The 21,141-nt window shown below is 36.5% G+C and overlaps 2 protein-coding genes across 6 annotated transcripts; one reads left to right on the plus strand and one right to left on the minus strand.

The window, feature by feature from the left end:
• Positions 1–435: 435 nt before the first annotated feature.
• apba2a (amyloid beta (A4) precursor protein-binding, family A, member 2a) lies at positions 436–16,950 on the plus strand. 2 transcript variants are annotated; one of them, XM_079858708.1, is made up of 12 exons: positions 436–579; positions 4,765–6,345; positions 8,146–8,205; positions 8,331–8,370; positions 8,556–8,701; positions 8,825–8,911; positions 9,132–9,314; positions 10,425–10,604; positions 11,631–11,843; positions 11,919–12,038; positions 12,257–12,397; positions 15,797–16,948. In XM_079858708.1, the coding sequence occupies exons 2-12, from the start codon at positions 4,795–4,797 to the stop codon at positions 15,866–15,868; spliced, it is 2,793 nt and encodes a 930-aa protein (XP_079714834.1). In that variant the 5' UTR covers positions 436–579; positions 4,765–4,794; the 3' UTR covers positions 15,869–16,948. The 2 variants fall into 2 exon arrangements, with proteins under 2 accessions (XP_079714834.1, XP_079714835.1); XM_079858709.1 differs by having other exon boundaries at positions 439–579; positions 8,334–8,370; positions 15,797–16,950.
• Positions 16,951–17,506: 556 nt separating this feature from the next.
• Positions 17,507–21,129, minus strand: duox2 (dual oxidase 2). Of its 4 annotated transcripts, none has more exons than XM_079859063.1 (8): positions 20,981–21,129; positions 19,959–20,131; positions 19,385–19,442; positions 18,871–19,005; positions 18,577–18,784; positions 18,260–18,474; positions 17,945–18,162; positions 17,507–17,703 (listed from the first exon to the last, which is right to left on the minus strand). In XM_079859063.1, the coding sequence occupies exons 1-8, from the start codon at positions 21,099–21,101 to the stop codon at positions 17,695–17,697; spliced, it is 1,137 nt and encodes a 378-aa protein (XP_079715189.1). In that variant the 5' UTR covers positions 21,102–21,129; the 3' UTR covers positions 17,507–17,694. The 4 variants fall into 4 exon arrangements, with proteins under 4 accessions (XP_079715189.1, XP_079715190.1, XP_079715192.1 ...); XM_079859064.1 differs by having other exon boundaries at positions 19,959–20,168; XM_079859066.1 differs by lacking the exon at positions 20,981–21,129 and adding an exon at positions 20,422–20,449.
• Positions 21,130–21,141: the final 12 nt, after the last annotated feature.

The raw sequence follows: 21,141 nt of genomic DNA on the forward strand, positions 1-21,141 counted from the left end.
TTGCATGTGTTTTCTGAAGTTGCAGCGCATTGAGCTCTCTCGGCCACCGTACTATCCACTATATTTTCGGACACCACTATAAATTGCTGTCCTCTAAAATAGTGCACTGGGAAATTTCGGATACAGCCCCAATTATATTTAGTTTAATATTGCATACTGAAACATATTTTATAAAGTAAACACATGTGGTACACAATACAGTTATGCAGCTTTTCCTAGACATTAATGCTATTTGATCGATATAAGACTATATGTATTATGTTTTAAGTCTGTTGACTTCAGACAGCTCTTGCCACAGAGGAATAAATGATTTTTAAGTTAAGGAAGAATCTGAAGAATGTATTATAAATTTGCTAGTAGCCTATAGCCTTCGTTGCTGTGATTTTGACTGTCTCTTTAAAAAAAAAGTCATAAAGCGCTTCACTGTCCCGGGATGCTGAGGGTGTGTGTGTATAAGCTACATCCACGTTCCTCAGCATCTGTGGTTCATGAAAGACAAGTCCTAACATTTGGTCTGTAAATGTCTGATCAAAACAACGACAGATATTCATTTGGTTGAGCGACGCCAAACTGGCTTCGGTAAGCACTTCATTTTAAAAGCTGATCGTCGGTCGGTTTTAAAATGATATATTACACGTTTCGATTTTAGTCAGTTTTATAATACCTGCACTAAAAAGACAAAATGCACAATGTGCTGATGCTCATCGCCACGTGTTATTTTGTCGTTGTGAGTGAGTGCAGTTTTTAAGCGCGTGCACATTTATGTGGCATCTCAATGACGCTGAAACGGCGACGTATCTTCATATTCTCTGGATATGAGGCGGGCATGCTCCTTATGATGTTATGTGCAGAAACAATAGCATTTTGGCCATGATTTACGGAGTATGAGCTGTGTTTTTGATTCATTTGTGCTGTGAGGAGTCCGCGTCGATGGATGTTGCAGTAATTCAGTCTCTATATGGCAAGCTGTTTTAACTTTTAATCATTCGCAGGATAGGAATCGTTGATATCAACAATTCAATGTTCACAAGTTAAAAGGCTAATTCTTTATATCAGGAATTAGATTTCTACTAGTAACAATGGCAATTTTTTAATATCAGAAATTACTTTTACATTAGTAAAAATGTGAATTCTTAATGTCAACAACTACGCAATCACTGACAGAAATACAAATTCTTGATATCAAGAATTCAATTTCAATTAGTAGGCCTAAAAACTATCATTCTTGATATCTGTAATTATATTTCCACTAGTTAAATGTAACCATAGTCTGCCATTCAAATTCAGTTGTTATCAAGAATTGATTTAACATATCAGAAATACAAATTTTCACTAGTTAAATGTCATCATAGGCTGCCATTCAAACTCAAAGAATTGATTTCTCACTTGTTGAAATTCCAATTTCACATATCAGAAATACAATTCCTTCTAGTAAAAAATAAATTGTTTATATCAAGAACAGACATTTGCACTAATAACCACGCAATTACTGATATCAAAAATTATCATTTTTACTAGTAAGAATACAATTACAGATATCAAGAATAGTTTTTACTAGTAAGAATACAATTACAGATATCAAGAATAGTTTTTACTAGTAAGAATACAATTACAGATATCAAGAATAGTTTTTACTAGTTGAAATTTAATTCTTGATATTAAGATTTCGTATTCCTGTGAGTGTGATATCAAGAATTAACATTTTTGTTAATGGAAATGTAATTCCTGATATCAAAAATTGCCATTGTTACTATAGAAATCTAATTCTGATGTCAAGAATTAGCATTTTATGTGAAAATTGAATTTTTGATGTCAAGAATACATATCCTGGGAATTAATAAATGTCAAAATGGCTTGCCATAGCTTGAGATCACCGGAAGAATGGATCGTTACGTCAAAACCGCTGGGTATGAGGGTTATTTTGGTGCTGAAGGAGGTTATTTTAGAAACTTTTAAAATATTTGAAATTCAGAATTGAAAGAATGTTTTGTGAAGCTGTTATAGGGCAATCTGACCATACAATATGTTATCTGACCATACAACCTTGCTAAAAAAAAACCCATCTTAAATCAGCATAAAATGCTTTTATTGTCTGTTGGGGTGTTTAGAGAGGTTTGGGACACTTTTTACCTGGTCAGACTTAGAGACCAGATAATCCAACTGAACACCAGCTTGGTCAGGTTGCGAGACCAGTTTAAACCAGTTAAGGCCAACAAAGCTGTGTTTCTTTTACTTGCTTAGGCTGGTTTAAGATGGGTGTTTTTTTTTTCAGCAGGGAAGTGTCCAGACAAAAGCATTTACATTTAGATGAGACAGAATCTCCCTGCAGATCTGTGTTGCACTTGTACTTTACATTTCAAACCATGTTTGACAGATTGTGCATTTAAGTAAATGTTCTTTACCAGCCCATTTAGTTTGTCAGATATGGGCACATCCTTGTATTGTTTTTGAATACATTGGTCATAAGGTAATATGGTTATAAGGTAATATGAAAATATAGATATGCATAGAGAATTAGAACCTAATTAGAACTAAAGAATTAGAAAGTCATGGTAAATTACTATGGTGTTTATACATTTTCGAGTTATGCTTTAAAATATTTCATTAGTTAAAAAATTGCTCAATTCGAGTGCAATCTGTATAAATGATTTTAGTCCTTATTATGAATGAAAAAAAAAAAAAAAGCTTTTAAAACCTGGAAGTATCAGGGCATTTTGAATATATTATTTCCTATTTATTTTCTGCTCTAAGATATTTAAATATTTTATTGAAATGGCTCTTTTGTGGTACAATTATCTCATAATCGAGAATTATCTGAAAAGTTATGGAAATTCATAATGTGTGCGAACCCTGGAATTGTCATGGAAATTTATTGGGCAAAAGGAGTAGGAACCCAGTGACATTCAGGAACTTCAGGATAATCTATTTAAACATAAGTTTTAATGCATTCAAATACTCAAAATGGTGTTTATTTCAAACCTATTTTATTAATTGAGCTTCACAGAAAAGTAAACGATGGCACATTTACAGTATGCGTTGCTGAATAAGAAAGCTCAATTTAGACCAAATGGGAAAAAACCCTCGGCAAATTCACTGACAGTTGCTGAAAATAAATGAACATTAAGGAAGACAGGTATATTGGCCGGTTAGAAGATGCTTGCTGATCTAATAGCGATACTAATGTGTTCGATTACATGCTTCAACCAAGACCACGTTTTCAGCTTAGGCTTGCTGTTTTTTCTTTTAAGGTCTGGGCCAATTTACACAGTTTATCTGAAGTTGCAAACTGTGAGTTGCCTATTTAATGAGGAATAAGAATCAATTTACTTAGCAAATTTAGATAAATCACATTAAAGATAGATTTGCAAACTTAGCTAATCTTAACAGTGGCTGAAAAAACATTCTACTGCCACCCCTGAATTTAAATTCTTAAATATTTAGCAATGCCAATGGCCTATAGTATTTGGACACTTAAGCCATGCTTAAAAGGCTGTTTTCAAACTTTGTTCCTTTGCTCCGCTTCTGCAGGTAGGTGTTACCCAGATTCCACATTTCCTGATTTTCAGTATCCTGAAAAAAAAAACTTGATAATTATGAAGATATCATCCTAAAACAAATTTGGCCATCTGTGTTGAAGCAAGCTTGTGTTGTATAAAGGGACAAATTAAGTGAGACACGTAATCAAAAGCAGGAGGTCGTATGTCCACTGGGAATCTGATGCCTCTCATCAAGGGAGAAATCCCTGTGGTGCAGGAAAATATCAGCATGTTTCCTGCTGATACACCTGCTGAATTGTGCAGATCTGTCTCCCTGATGCTGTGGTGTACTGTGCTTGATGTGGATGAGGTTGTTTTCGACAGAGGTTTTAATACCGCTCAGGAAATTTAATAAAGATCAGGGAAGTCAGGTGTAGATATAAATTGCATATAGAATGATGCCTTATAATCAGTTCTGGATATTGGCGCATTTTATTCCAGCACTTGCTGGAATATTTGCACACTTTATTTTACTACATAATTTATTGTCCCAAACATTAAGTGCATACATGAGAATATCTTTCTAGCTAATACATGTTTCATTATTGGTTAGCATGTTGCAACTTTTGGACCTGGCAAATGTAGAAACTGTATTTTGCATTAATTGTATTAAATAAATGATTTCATTCTTATGATGACTATGTGGCTGTTTTTCCCTGCATAAAGGTGTGGTCACATTTACGGTTGAAATCCAGCCATTTCAATAGGAATCCACACGATCAGTAATTTCAGGGCGAAAGATCTCCCCCAAGCTAATTTCAAGTTCAAGTTGGTCACATGGATTCACCACATTGACCAACAGAACTGCACTATTGACAATGGACAATGGACCTCTTTTGTCCCCGAAATTTCACTATACTGTGACCACACCTTAATATTGAAAAGCTAGTCTTCCACTTCCACTGTGATGAAGACACCTTGTGATTTTGATCTTAAATTCATTTTAATATGAAGAGTGTTCCACATATGTGCCGCTGCATGGATATCTAGAGGGAAGATAACTTAAAAGGGATTGTAGGTAGGTTATAAAGGTAGGTAAAAGTAGTTAGAAGATGTTAGATGTCCCTGATTTGAATTGATCAACTGTATGACATTAGCGACTACATCAGTTTGACATAAACAATGTACTGTATTATGTTTACATTTACAATCACCAACTACTGTAAAGTTGTTATATTTTCTCATCAAAGCCAATTTTTTTACTCACTTTTGGCACTTCTTTTTTCAGGGCTGACAGAATCCCACTTCTGTGGGTCTGATGAAGCTAGTCATGGCTCTCATGAGAAGACCAGGGACCAGAGCCATTGTTTCAGAGCTCAATCCTTCATCCTCTAGCACTGCACCTGAGGGAAGTGAAAAGCTCAACGGAGATGGAGTTGATCCAATTCCTGAGCAACTTCCGGACGACAAGCTGGACATCCAACCATCCTCGCCTACGCCAGCTAGGTCCTTTGTGAGTGATGGGTCTGGGGACGAATCCATCCCAGGCGAAAGCCCCCTTCAGCCAGATAGCATGGAAGAAGACTCGCTGTCCGAATATGATAATGTAGGATCTGGGGAAGAAGAGGAGGAGCGTGATTATGAGGAAGATGAGGAACTGCAGACTGAAGCAGATAGGATGACCTACTATGTCCACTGTTGTCCAGAGGATGAAAGCTACATGGAAGGAATGGACTGCCATGAAGGTGCAGATGGTGCGGAGTGTCCAGGCACAACTCGGGACGTCAGGGATAGCTGTACACCAGAGGAGGCTTGGAAACACTCAGAAGGCTTTTCCAAGGTACCACAGAAAGATGCACCAACGATGGTCTACAAACGACCAGAGCCCATCACAGAGACGACCTTCGTACAAGCCCCCATGGCTGAGGATGAGGAGGATGAGGAAGAGACTGAGGAAGAAGTGGAAGAGGACAGTGAAGAAGAAGACAATGATTTTTTTCACTATGTAGGGAACAAAGTGGAGTTGAACAACAATGAGGTCCCACATAAAGGCAGTTGTTCTGAAGTCTTTCTCAGAGGCAACAGAAGTCGTCCCCAAGAATCTAGTCATGATAAATTGGGACAAGAAAGTGATTTAGTAAGTAACTATAGAAGGAACCAGGACATTTCCAAACACCCAAGGGATATCCCTCCAGGGTCAAGTTGTGCTCCTAGGAATCGAATGGAAAGCGTTCAGGAAGAGTGTGCTAGTGGCTGTCCAAAAGATTGTGATGTCCCAGTGGTTCGAGAATGTAGAGGAGACACTAGACAAAGTTCCAGATTTAGAGGGCATCATTCGGAGAGAGTACACAACAGAGACATTGCTTACCAGGACAGTAGCGGGGTCAACAATAAAGCTAAATTTGCAGATCCAGAGGACAGAGGTGCTTGGAAAAAAAGACATTTGCAAAAATACTCTAGAGAGGACGACAGGGACGGAGATGGGAAACATTCACACGAGCAAAGTAAAAATCCTGGAGACAGCAAAAACAGAGGACATGACCATCCAGTTTGTAATCACAAGCCAAAGGGTGAAAAAGAGACAAGGAGCTATGGGGATGTTGAGGAAGACCATATTGTGATTGGAGTTAAGACCAAACTTAAAATTGCTCCAAATAACTCATGGAGGAACAAAGATCAGACACCTGATCAGACGAATAATGGGAAAGGGGCTCCTGACAGTTCCAGGGCCTCTTCAACATCATCAGGCAGGACAAACAGCCAATCCAGAGCCCATGTTAATACACCTGTACAGTCCCCAGACAAATGGCTACATAAAGACTCGGCCAAACCTGTTCAAAAGGAGAAGACAAGGCCTAGACAAGAACAGGTAACTGCGAATTCTTTGGTAACTGTCAAGAAGTCTTTGCTTACTCTTTGTAAAGGAACTGCAACTTTTGGATCCATTTTAATGGATCCTTGTTATTGTAGCATTTATTACAGGTTGACCCATTCCTAAATGCCAAAAAATGTGGATGGTAGCTTTGCATGTTGATCAGACAGCCTGTTCTTGTCTTATTTGGAGACTCTTAACTACATTGCACTGGATTTCAACCAAGTGATCTACCTCCTTCTAGACTTCTAGACAAGCATTAGACAAGTGTCTGCAATGAGATTTGAAGATTTCCATCCATCCATTCTCCAAACCTCTTGTCCCCTGTTAGGTCGCAGGGATGTGTCTCGGGCTGCAGGGGAGGGAAACACTCTGGGCATGTGGCCAGTCAAATTTGAAGAATTGCTCTAAACAATAGACTATTCAATTGTTAGTGTTAGAGGGTTTGTTCACCCAAAAATTGTAATTATCCAATCATATACTCACCCTCAAGCCATCTTAGATGTATATGACTTTCTTCTTTCAGCCAAACGCAATTGGAGTTATAATAAAAAAAAAATATCCTGGCTCTTCCAAGCTTTAAAATGGGAGTGAATAGTGAAAAAAGCGCATCCATCCATCATAAAAGTAATCCATACGACTCCAGAGGGTTAAAGGTCCCGTTTTTCGTGTGTTTTTGAAGCTTTGATTGTGTTTACAGTGTGCAATATAACATGTGTTCATGTTTCGCGCGTAAAAAAACACAGTATTTTTCACACAATTTACTTATCTGTATACCGCTGTTTTCACTGTCCTAAGAACGGGCTGATGACTTCCTTGTTCTATGAAGTCCCTCCTTCAGAAATACGTAACGAGTTCTGATTGTGCCAGCGGTTCCCGTGTTGTGATTCGACAGCAACTTAGCACACGTTGCCCGGAAAGGTCACGCCTCTTACCATAACGTGGAGAAGCATGCGCATGCGCATAAATTGTAACCATTGATCTCTAAGTACAGCGTCCCTGGGAAGGCCAAACAAAGGTGATTGGACTCCGGGATGAAAATAACAGCGTCTCGACGACATGGCGACAAACACACTCTACAAACGCAACTCTTCCTCTTCTCCGTGGGAGCGCAACAAGACCACGCCCCCTTTTTTTGTGTATTCCTGTGGGCGGAGGTTAGTCAAAAAACTGTTCTAGTGACGTCATTAAAGAAGGAAGTAGAGGGATGTAGTCCAAACCGGCCGTTCGCTGTAGGCGACTTCTGTTAAATAAAATATCTCGCTTGGCATTGAACTTTGAGCTTTATAATTTTACAGATATTATTTATACTCTAACAACAACATTACACACTAACTAAAGTTTGAAACATGGGATCGCGAAGAACGGGACCTTTAATAAAGGCCTTCTGAAGCAAGGCGATGCGTTTTTGTAATAAAAATACAAAAGTGGTTGTTGGGAAAACAAACAACATTCCTTTATGCAAACCTTTAGCCATTTGGTTCCAAGTATGCTAATGCCAATTGTGTTAATTTAACTAATATGTATACAGGGGCAGAATTTTTGTGTTGCATTCCCTAAAAATTCAGTTGTTTCGCCCCTGCTTATACTTCTTGAAATGTATAAACTTCCATGTATACCCACAAATAATCTAAACAGTTTAATACATTTTTGGGCTCTTGAAAGATGAAATTGTAATTGCTACAACTGACTAGATATTGACTACTGGCTTTTTAATACAATAGCACTACCATTACAGCCTTAAATTGTACCTATATATCAAAATATGATTATTGTCTGTTTCAATGTTTTCGACAGGTTCCTCAAAGTAGTCCAGAGGACAGTAGTACAGAGCCACCATCTGGACAAAAGAGACCGGCAAGTTACCTAGTTATATGCTGAACAGTAATCTCAGAGTCGGTTCTGTCCCTCAGAATACATCCTTTGGGGCAAGATGTAACCTGAAAAGGGATCTGTACCTTAATTATCATTTTGCTTTTCAGCAGATCCAGAGAAATCCCTCTTTTCCAAGCTTTGTGGATAGTAAGTTCTGTTTTATTTTAAACCGAAATTGAGACACAAACCTTTAAAGATTTGAAATATGCATCTGTACATTTGTTGATCGTTGGTATATTATTGATAGTAGAGTCAGGTTAAGGGAATTAGCTCAAATTTCAGGTGGTTTATGAGTCTAGTTGTTTATCCTGGTCTTTGAATTTGTTTTATAGTTCCTGGTCCATGTGAGCCAGAAGATCTCATCAATGGAATCATCTTTGCTGCAAACTACCTCGGCTCTACCCAGCTGTTGTCCGAAAGAAACCCGTCTAAAAGCGTGCGCATGAAGCAAGCGCAGGAGGCAGTGGACTTTGTTAAGGTATTTTATAAGATTCTCCACACAAATATAATTTCATATCCATTAAAAATAGCAGATGGTTTCAGAAGTTCTTTCTCAGTCCACTAGATGACACTGTAACCTTTGTGTAACTGTGTTCTTTAGTCTGTAGAGGGTGAAGCTCAGAGCTTGACTGAGATTGACTTGTTCATCTCAACCAAGGCCATCAAGGTGCTCAATGCTGACACACAGGTGGGTAAAGTTCATATAAACCTGGTAATTGTCAATATATAGACCGTATCGTGTAGATACTGATATGTCGTTACGGTGCTCTAGTAATGGGAATGCAGGTTTGAATCTCATAAAAAGGCAAATTGCTCTTTTAAAAAGAAAAATGTTGACATTACAGAACAAGGTGGAGGATTTATGCTTACAAACTTTTCATTGGCTGACTCCTGATCGTTGTTCACAGGAGACGATGATGGACAACGCGCTCCGCACCATCTCATACATCGCAGACATCGGTAGCGTGGTGGTTCTGATGGCGCGCCGGCGTCTGTCTAACTCCTCCTCACTCGACTGCACAGAATCAGACCTCAGCACAGAAAGTCAGAAGCAGTACCGCATGATGTGCTACGTCTTTGAGTCAGAGGATGTGAGACTTATTTTTATTTTTTTTATTTTTTTGGGGAGAAAAGCTGAAGTGCATCTTCTTTTCCTTTTCGGTTGACATGACATTATTTGTGCAGTTACAAATATTTACCAGTTTGTTACTTACACACTTTAATCTAACAGTCAAAAACTGCATAATGAATCTGTCCTCATATCAGTGTTGAATGGTACCCTCTTATAACTAGCTACTATATTGTTATAATATACACACATATTATTAGTCAAAAACCCAGATATTATTAATATTTTGTGCTTTCATGCATAGAATTCTGTGGAATTTATTGATTTAAATGCAAGATTATGGATTTAAATGTGGTAAAATTAGCTGAGAGTACTGCACTTTTAATGTTAGCCGAAAGTTAAATTAGCCTAGACATTTCATAAACAAACATGCAATGTTTAATATTCAATAAGCAACATTAAATATTTAATAAACAAACATTATATACTTAAAGGTAACTGAATGCATTATCAAATTAGCCAAGACAGTTACTAAACAAACATATATTTATTATTCAATAAAAAAACACTCTTATTGGAAGCTGAAAGTAAAATAATTATTATAAAGAATTTAAAAAGAATGAAAGAAATTCTAAATTCTATTAGAATTTTTTTATATTAATATTTAATTAAAATAACAATCTCATTGGTAGTTGAAATCATTATCAGAAAATTAGCCTAAATAATTGCTAAGCAAATATATAATGTATAATATTCAATAAGAAATATTTTACATGTGATAAACACACACTATTTTTGGTAGCTGAAGGCATTATCAAATTAGCCTAAATAATTACTAAACAAACAGGGAGAGGCATGTGTCTAGCTGTATGATTGACAGGTGTTCCAGTACTGTGGAATTCTGCAGGCAAAGATAATTGTGGGTTTGTAGTTCATTCCTCCTCTAACCTCAGTTTTGTATTTATTCTTCATCGTGTTAACAATGAGCTGTTTAAAGTATCTGCTCATGTAATTGTTTTTTTGAGTCGAGCACTCTCTCGCTCTGAGATGTCGTCACGTCTTCAAGTACCCTCCTCTCGCTGAGTGGTTCACCTCCTCTCTCTCTCTTTCTCTCTCTCTCTCCCCCCCACAGGCCCAACTCATCGCACAGTCCATCGGTCAGGCGTTCAGCATGGCCTACCAGGAGTTCCTCCAAGCCAATGGGATCAATCCCAAGGACCTCAGCCAGAAAGACTACAGTGACATACTGAACACACAGGAGATGTATAATGACGACCTCATCCATTTCTCCAATTCTGAAAACCTTAAAGAGGTAATAATTAAAGCACTGGAAACCTTAGTCATAGCTGCTTTTGTGCAAACGTGTTGCGATGCTCCTGCGAGTCGAACCTTTCTATTCCAGATCCCCTTCTTCCAGATCTTTCCTAATGTTTTTCTATCACTTTTCATTTTCCTATCTAGTGCTCAACCAGTTTGGGTTTCTCAATGCTGCTGCCAGTAGAATTATATATATTTAATTTAATTTAACAATTTTATAACTATGAATAAACACATTAAACACAAAATAATTTGTATATACACACAAACTGTATCTGTTATATATATATATATATATATATATATATATATATATATATATATATATATATATATATATATATATATATATATATATATATTTTTTTTTTTATATTAATAGATTACATTTTTATATTATTTACCATATTCATTTGTATTAATATTATTATTAATGTTTATATTTATACAAACATTTATTTTTACTACCGGTATTTATTTTATTTTCACAATATTTGCTACCAAATGCTCTCAAAAATTTGAATATTAGAAAACTAAAATGTGCTAAAAAGCTATAACTAAAGTAAAACTATAATAGCTATAATAAAAACATGAATTAGTGTATATAGACATAAACTGTTACTATTATGTTTATATAAGTAATGATCATTTTTTTACATTTTAACAAACATTTATTTAATTAATCAAATATTTATTTGCATTTTTTTTCCCCACAACATTTACTACAAAATGCTCTAAAAAAAACAAAACATTGAAATATTAAAAAACTAAAATGTGCTTAAAGCGAGCCTGGTTATCACCTGATGTCCATAACCACATAATTATGACTGATTAATTGGTGTATATGCAAAACTAAATGCAAAAAAACCACAAATAAAACGTGATCTGAGAATTTTTTGGGGCTCGTTCTACATCATACTTAAAATAGCACCTGCCACCCCATATTCATTTTATGAATGGAATAATCTTTGCCTTGAAATTCTTTCTTTACTTTTAGTCAATTTTGATTTTTTGTAACCAGCTTCAGCTAGAGAAGCAGAAGGGGGAGATACTGGGTATGGTGATCGTGGAGTCGGGCTGGGGCTCAATCCTTCCCACCGTCATCTTGGCCTGCATGCTGAACAACAGCCCCGCCGCCCGCTCCGGCAAACTCAATGTGGGCGATCAGATCATGGCCGTCAATGACACCAGTCTGGTGGGCCTGCCTCTCGCCACCTGTCAGGGCATCATCAAGGTTTTGACATTCTTATGCATGTATTCAACACTTGTGTGTTGTCAGATTGCAGTATTACATATGTTTGTGTTTCAGGGCTTGAAGAATCACGTTCAGGTGAAACTGAGTGTAGTGAGTTGCCCACCTGTTACTACTGTCCTCATAAAGAGACCAGACCTGCAATACCAGCTCGGTTTCAGCGTTCAGAACGGAATAGTAAGTGTCAAGGATCAAGAAAGACACTAAAATAGCTGTCACACATCAGCTTTAACAAACATCTAATACTTTACCAAAAGATGCAGTTTTCAGTACAATAACTTATCTAATCTAATCTTATCTAATCAGCTGCTGTGTATTTGCATAGTTAGGGGACTTTTTTGTTGTGTCATGACCTCTTTGCAATCTTACTCTGTCATCCTGTTGTTGAATTGCAGATCTGTAGTCTGATGCGTGGAGGTATTGCGGAGAGGGGAGGGGTGCGTGTCGGACACAGAATAATTGAGATAAACGGACAGAGTGTGGTGGCGATGGCGCATGAGAAAATCGTCCACGCCCTTTCAGTGTCCGTAGGAGAGGTACGGCTTTATATATACGTATGTTTTGGTGGAACATTAGTAATAATCTAGCCTCTGGAAGGGGTGTAAAAGTACAGCAATGCTGGACCCAAATATTAGTCCATTAAAATATTAGCCCATTAAAATATGAACCCATTAAAGGGCCAGAAATGTCTTAGCCAAAACCTTTCTCTGGTTAAGGTAAAACGGTTTCCACACTTAATTGTGCTTGAATATTAAGATTAATTTATTTCAATAAGTGTGAATAAATATATATATATATATATATATATATATATATATATATATTAGGGCTGTCAAACGATTAATCGCGATTAATCGCATCCAAAATAAAAGTTTGTGTTTACATAATTTATGTCTGTGTACGGAGTATAATTATTTTCTATATATAAATACACACACATGCATATATATATTTAAGAAAATGTGTTATTTATATATAAAATATTTATATATAATATAAATTATATATAATATAAATATATATACACAGTATATACATGCAAATATTTCTTAAAGGCACAATATGTAACTTTTTTGCTTTAAAATTAGCAAAAATCACTGTATCTACGTTATATATTTTTTTTAGTTGTGTACTTACATTATCCCGACTGTTTCCAACAACTTTCAAGCCAAGAGAAATTTTAATATAATTTTTAGACACGGGACGTTTCTTTATTTCCGTTTTGTCACAGTCAATGTCATTTCCGCGTTGTCCCTGGTTTCCGCCTATGGTTTCCGCTCGTACTGCCATGGTAACCAGAGCTATGAGCAGAGCCCTCTGATTAACCAAAGCGACAGACGCAGACAACTGTGGAGTTCGCAATGTCTATTTGCACGCGGTTGTTGTTTCGTTCAAACATTACGGACCATGGCAGGCAAACTTTGGATAAAAAAGGAGAACTAAAACGAGAATCAATATCTGCGCGGTGTTTTCAAGATGCCTAGCGCTCCCATAGATAGTGTATAAACGAGAGCTCCACGTCCGAGACTTCGACCGCTCCTACATGTACTTTATTAAACAGGTGAGCACATTTATATAAAACTAATCAATGTTATATAGTTCAACAATGATAACATGTTAGAATATGATCTGTATGTTATTCTAATGTTGATCTAGCTTACTGCTAGTCTCATACAGACAAACTAACACATACATTTCAACACATTCAAATGCAGTTTAGTGTGATAGTGTAATGTTAGACCAAGTGAAACAGCGCTGCGTTACCTCACAAGTTTAATTTGTCGAAATAAACTGACCTGTGAGTTATAATTCTGCACTTGCGTGTAGTTCGGTAGAATGAAATGTCCATATTCCTTTTATATCCGCGGGACTCGCGCCGCATGTGGAGCTGATAGCTGTCTCTTAGCAATCCCAAACTGCTTCATATCACAGTCATGATAAAAGCATCGATGTATTTACTCATCCATAAGCATTATTAGATCGGTCGGCTTGACGTTGACGACAACATCCATAATTCTTAGCATGTGTTGCGTCATCAAACTACGCCTTTGTTATTGTAAAGAGGTTAGTGACCCCTAGTGGCGAAAACTTCCATACTGTACGTTTAAATATATTCATGCATGTGTGTGTATTTATATATAGAAAATAATTATACACAGTACACACACATGTATTATGTAAAAACAAACTTTTATTTTGGATGCGATTAATCGCGATTAATCGTTTGACAGCCCTAATATATATATATATATATATATATATTTACACACACACAAGGTTTGAAATGAACTTTTTTCACTCACCGGCCAATTTGGCTACAAAACTTTTCAGAACTTCTACTAGCCAAAAAAGAAAAAAGAAATGAACCACATTAACTATGTCGCAGCTTTTATATATATATATATATATATATATATATATATATATGGATTTCATTCATCCATCTCCTCCCTTCCTCAATCGTCCTCATCCTTTTTACCAAAAATGTATTTTAGGTGGAGAGATCAATACAGTACAAAAAACATAAAAAAAATTAGGATGTTGGAAAATAACAATGTCTTTTCTGTTAATCAAATGCTTTTTAATCTTCGCTATTGCTTCAATGCAAATGAACAAGCGTGCCGTTGTTTGTTGCGTAGTGACAGGCATGTTCAAGTAAGCCAGATATGTGCAGATTCAGCGCAATACGCTGTATTTAAAGGTATAGTGGAGGATCTTTCCGAATTTTAGATAAGACCCGCCCTCTCCACTTTTTAAAAAAGTTGGATTGATTCACCAGAATGATTGACAATTAGGAGGACCAATAGTATAGGTGATCCACCCGGAAGTAAAAAATCCTCCGCTATACCTTTAATCTATCACGATGACTTAAACGAACTTCCCCAGCAAAGTGATTAAACATAATAAATAACACACCAATTTGGTTAGTGATTTGACAGCATTACCCGCCACAGTGGGTTGGCGGCTGCTTAATTTCAGACCCTGTTTACAGTATATATACACTCAATGGACACTTTATTAGGTACACCTTGCTAGTACCAGGTTGGAAACTTTTGCCTTCAGAACTGCCTTAATTCTTCGTTGCACAGATGCAACAAGGTGCTGGAAACATTCCTCCAAGATTTTGGTCCATGTTGACATGAAATCATTACGCATTTGATCCGAATCCACGATCCGAATCTCCAGTTCCTCCACATCCCAAAGATGCTCTATTGGATTGAGATCATCAGTTTCTGAAATACTCAGACCAGCCCGTCTGGCACCAACAACCATACCATGTTCAAAGTCACTTAAATCATCTTTCTTTCTTCCCCATTGTGATGCTCAGTGTGAACTTCAGCAGATCGTCTTGATCATGCCTAAATGCCTAAATGCATTGAGTTGCTACCATGAGATTGGCTGATCAGATATTTGTGTTAATGTGGAGCTGAACAGGTGTACCTAATAAAGTGGCCAGGGAACTAAAATTATTTATCAAAATTTTCTGAGAAAAGTTTCACAGGCTTTTTATACATGCATTATGTATTATTATTATGTATTAAGTGTGAGTGTGGATGAGGAACATGCCTAAAATAGAAAATGTATGACGTATCATTTCAACACTGTTGTTAAATTATTAAAAGCAATTAAAAACACTCAATAAAAAACGGAAGCTAATTATATACGTGTTTTTTTGTTATGACAGCGTAATTGAGTCAGTTTTCAGTTTCGACTGAACTCGAGTACAGTACAAATTCCTCAAAGCAATACGCAAGTACTGTACAGTTATGAAGAATAATTAGTCATTTACACCCCTTGCTTTTTGCAGTGAGTCAAAAAAAGCTGACCTTAGTCGTCATCCTTTCTCGCATTTTTGCATTCAATTATTTTTATTACGTAGTTCATTAATGACGTGAATGCTATTAAAATGAGGTGTCTTTCCTTTTTCTCAACAGATTAACATGAAAACTATGCCAGCCGTCATGTTCAGATTGTTAACTGGTCAAGAGACTCCGGTGTACATATAAGGAATCATAAACCTGGGACCTTTTCCTGCAACGTTAAAAAAACATTTACAGCTCCTCTTAAAAAAAGTAATTATATAAAAAATATTCATCTTGCTTCATGTGGCTGCAGACTGCATGTAAAGATCATTAGAAAGAGTGCAAACATGCACACATAATCACATAATTACTTTATCAAAGGGGGGCTGTTACTTGCTTATTAATGCAATTATACATACAGTCTTCCATGGCAGACTTGTTAGTTTGTATATATGTTAAATGCCTTTTGTTCAAGCCTTTTGGTTGCACTTTATTTTACAGTATGTGTACTTACAGTACACTTACCTAAGAAAGTACTGCGTAATATAAGGTAACTACATGGTTTAAGGTTAGTTTTAGGTGTAGGTTCAGGGTTAGTACCTAGTTATTACACAGTTATTGTAATTACTATAAAAAGTACATAGTATGTACATGGGGAACAGGTCTGTGAAATAAAGTGCTACCAGCCCTTTTGAGTTCTTAGAAGTACTTATGAATGAAAAATACCAAGTGACTGTACTAAAGTTAAGACACTGACGATTTAATCGACAAAGTAGGGCATTATCACTACATTTAATTAGCAATACTCATTTCACAAACTCAAAAATTGGACTAAAGCATGCTAAAATCCAAAGATTACTGTTACATTTTCTGAATAGGCTGCATTTCAGTTCTTCTGGCTGTCCTCGGTGTCTCTGTGATAAATGGGTACTGTACACTATGAATGACTCATTTCTGTAGATTACTAGTTCAGCATGCCGGATTTTGAAGACTTAAAGATATGCTAATCAGTAAACCTGAGCTGCATTCATGTTCATGCATGATATTAGAAATAATAGAATGAATGAGTCAGAATTATCTCATGAATGAACCCCATCTACATTTCAGGTATGTCATTTTAGTGCTTATATTTTTTTCTCTGAGCATTAAATCCACACACATATAGCAGTGTTATTTTAGTACCAATGATGTACTATTATAGTTTTTGTTAATATTTTGAATTCGATATTTTGTTTTCATTTTAATTTTAGTCATTTTAATAAAGGTTTAGTAATTTTGTTGTTTTTTAGTTTTATTTTGTGTGCTTTTTTATATCTGTATAGTTTTTCTGTAGTTGTAGTTTATTTACTTCAATTTAAAGTAAATGAAAATATTTTGAGAGATTTTTTTTTAATTATTTCTATTTTATTTCAGTTCATTTTTTTATTTCAAGTATTGCTGTCAAATCGATTAATCGCGATTAATCGCATTTAAAATATACACACACATTATATGCACACAAAATTGTTTATATATATACACAGACACACACAGCACATATATAATATATACATGAATACAATAATATATATATATACACACATATATTATATAAACACAAACCTTTATGTTAGAAGCGATTAATCGATTTGACAGCACTCAAGTAATGAAAATGGGTTTTTATGGTTTTAGTTTCTAGTTGATGATGATAAGCCTGGTTTAATATACCTTGAATTAAATGACCTGTAAACTTCCACATTCATGTGGTTATGAATTCAATCTTGGTATCGCCAAATGTCGTTATTGCAATAATGTGTGCATATTTCATTTTACTAAGTTCATACTGTAACACAAATAATGAAAATGGACACATTGTAGAATTAGATTTTTGTTTTAAATATTTTAATTTTTTGTGCATTATTTACATGTATATGCAGTAGAACAATAGAATAGAACAATAGAAACAGTAACAATTTTATATACAACAACTCCCAGAAAGTTTCAGTCTGCAAGTTTTCAAGTAGTAGTTGTGGACGACAACAAACCGCCCCTCAAAGCCTCTGTTAAAAGAAAGAAGAAAAGAAAAAAGAAAACAATAAATATTTCAACAGCAAAGACAGTGCATTTTTAAACAATTAATGACATAATTTTGGTGTTAGTAGTAATATGCAGTCGTTGTATGGAAAAGAGCAGCATGAAGATTCTTCAAAACATCTTATTTTGTGTTCCACGGAAAGAAACTGAAATGAGGGTGCGTAAATAACGACCAAATCGTTTCATTTATTTGTGTATAAAACATACTGTTATTGTAGTGATCTGCCGAGGCAAAGAGCCATTCCCCGTCGGTGGGATGTCATCAGAGATCACTCCCTCTAGAAAGCCTGAGTTGAGGTAGCATTCACCGGTATGGCATTCGTCTTCCTCGTTGTCCACGCCAACACTGAACGCCTCCCTCATCCTCGCAGGAAATAGACAATCCAGTAACACCACCACCAAACCAATCACAGCGCACAGTAAACCTGAAAATCAACCGTAATCATGTTATAAAGTATTTTATATGCTATCCAAGTCAAAAACCTTTCGAGAGTGTCCCGCTTTCCCATTAGGAGCATTTACCCGTTGCCAAAGCGATCCAGAAGGAATGGCTAAAGTCTGTCCTTAAGGACTCTGCACCTATACTGAAGTCACATTGGGGCAGGTTGTATATAGTTGAGAAGGAAGCCATGGAGAAGAAGATGAAAGCAGCCGTGGCTATCATCATGTACCCGGCGTAGAGGATGACGGGCATTGAGAAGAGGATATTGGCCACCAGCCAGCAGCAAAAAGCCATCCTGCGGGAGAAGGCCATTCTTTAGCTTGTTTGCATTTGTTGAATAGGACGGAGTTTCTTTACACTACAGTAAGAGATTGGTGGTGACTGTGTGTTGGTTTACCAGAGATTGGCTGAGGCGAAGCGGCCTGAGTATCTGTACTGGAAGATGAGCCCACAAGCGCTGTTGCGTGTGAACTTCTCTGCGATGTAAAGGATGGGGTTGGGAAGACCCCTCTCGAGCGCGTCGCCGTACTGCTCATCCACGCTGCTCGACCAACTGAAGATCTCGTTGTAGTCAATGGTCTCGTTTATCTGCGATACTGGCTCGCCTGTTGGAACAGATGTCAAAAGACCCGGTCAGGGTTTTGCGGCTCAAAAAAGTGGACCAAAAATGTCGCGGACTCGGCCTGTTCACCTCTGAGTGTGATGTTTATTCCGTACAGGCCCACGTGAAGTCCCACCTCAGCGGAGACCAATGCGTTACTGAAGGATTTGTAGGTGGCGTTGGCCTTCACGCTGGCTTCAGCCCAGTCTCCGGTAAAATTCAACACTGAAGCAGACAAGAGGAGTTTAGCAGATCATGAATGAAAATGTAGGCCATACAAGTTTTGCATCTTATATAATATAAGTGGACTTAAAGGGATAATTGTTTTTTATTGTTCCAGCTGAATATTTAGACTCGTACTCACACTTAAAAATATGTGTCATTACATTACATAACAAATATGTCAAACCAAGTGGCATTAAATTTAATGAAAGACAATCTCTGGTTATTACTTTGACCTTGGTTAAAAGTCATTGAAAAACTGGTGAAGTAAAGCATAACTTTAACTTGGAAGTGTGAAAATAGTTTTTGAGGCGGCTATACAGTAGGCTAACAACTAGATTTCCTAATGAACTTGCTTAATCAAAATACTTGAAATACTCACCAACTAAAACACCCCCGATAAATAAACTAATGATTATCCTGAACATCCAGAACAGTCTCTGAAAAAAGAGGACATTATATTTTAATGTTCTTTTCTTTTTTTGCAGAAATGTAAAAAGAGATTATGTAAAAGACTTTTCACTACTATAAGTTAATAAGGGCAAAAAATGTCACCTAAACTGACAAAAATACCCCAGAAGTGTAATTTTAGTCTTAGAGTAGACCTTGAGATTAGAAAATAGAAAATGAATCTCAATATTTGTAAAACAATAGAAAGAAATGGGCTACTTTAAATAGCCTATTTTTAAATATACTTTGACAACTCCGGTGAATTCGGTACACACATTTTACCTCAGAGTTTACAACAATTTGACATTCACAAAATCAAAATGTAAAAGAAATGGCATCGTCATAATATTACATTTACATTTCTTGATGTGTTTAAAATAATAATTTCTTCGCCTTTCTGTCATCTCACATTCTAATTTTTCATTTTCCCTTATTGGAAACCTGTAGAAGATGCATTGTTTTTAAAATAGTGTTTCAAGAAGAATTGATTTAACTCGCTCACTCACCGATTTGCCACGTATTCCTGGTAGAATGAAGATGAAACTGACAGCCAGAACCGAGAAAACCAGGATGGCGACCAGCAGGCTGATGTCGACGATGAACGGGCTTCTTTGTAGGGAGTAGAACGGGTAAATGCCATCGTAGAAAGTCATCTTCCCTCCACAGGCGAGAACTAAAGCTGAAAGCAGGACAGTGTTGGCAAGAGGCTCGGTTACCTGAAGATTGCAGATAACAGTCTAGTGTGCGAATTATACAGTGACTTTCAAGGGTATCGAAATTTTACGGCCGCTATTGAAGTGCGTCTCGCGCAACCCGTTAGTTTGGCCGTTCCAGAGACATTTGCAATCGTCAACCATAAACCCCATTTTTTGTAGTTTAGCACTAATTAAGTGCTAAATTATTGCAATTTAGGTTATGTTTTGTTGAAATATCGTACAGATGTGCTCGAGCAGCTTGTGTTGCTGTTACCTCAGTTCGCAAGCGATTTCCAAGAATGTTTTGCTAACGTTCAAATTAAGTTATAAAAAAAGTTATTTATGAATATTCTCTGAACGCTAAAAGTCCAGTTTTATACATGTTTTTTAAAATGTAAAAAAAAGGCATAGGCTAGTTCAATCCTATTGAATCAATGGTAAAAAAAAATAAAAATAAAATAAAAAAAAAAAAAAAGAGAGAGAGGCTCTCTATACTTTTTAGACCTCCCAAATTCAATTGTCTTCCAGGAGGATTTAAATGAATTACGGGGGTCAAACGCATATAATTTAACCCATCTCCTTCTCACATTTTCGCACTTATGAATATGATCCATTAAAACATCTCTGCAATTACTTAAAATAGGCTACATATATGGCCTACAGAAAACGCTACTCATATAACAGCCCGTTATGCCGCTTAGGTAGATCCAGGTAAGCGCACATTTTGATTATCATAAGTTTATTCTCTTATTCTCCAAGTCTGACAGAATTAGATGCCGCTTAATAGACATTTACAAATCCCAACCCAACCACAATGCCGCACTGCAACTCACCTGTGGACGCAACGACAGCCGTAAAACAAGACGGGGAAATATGAGTCCTGGAAATAAGATGATCCGGTCTGCGCTCATCTTTTAAACGATCGCGCTTCCTAATAACAGCTTTGATTTGCATTGATTGGTATTTCCAGAGAAAGGAGTCAACCGCTCATGAC

Source organism: Squalius cephalus (genome assembly GCF_949319135.1).
Source record: "Squalius cephalus genome assembly, chromosome: 23".
NCBI lineage: Eukaryota > Metazoa > Chordata > Actinopteri > Cypriniformes > Leuciscidae > Squalius > Squalius cephalus.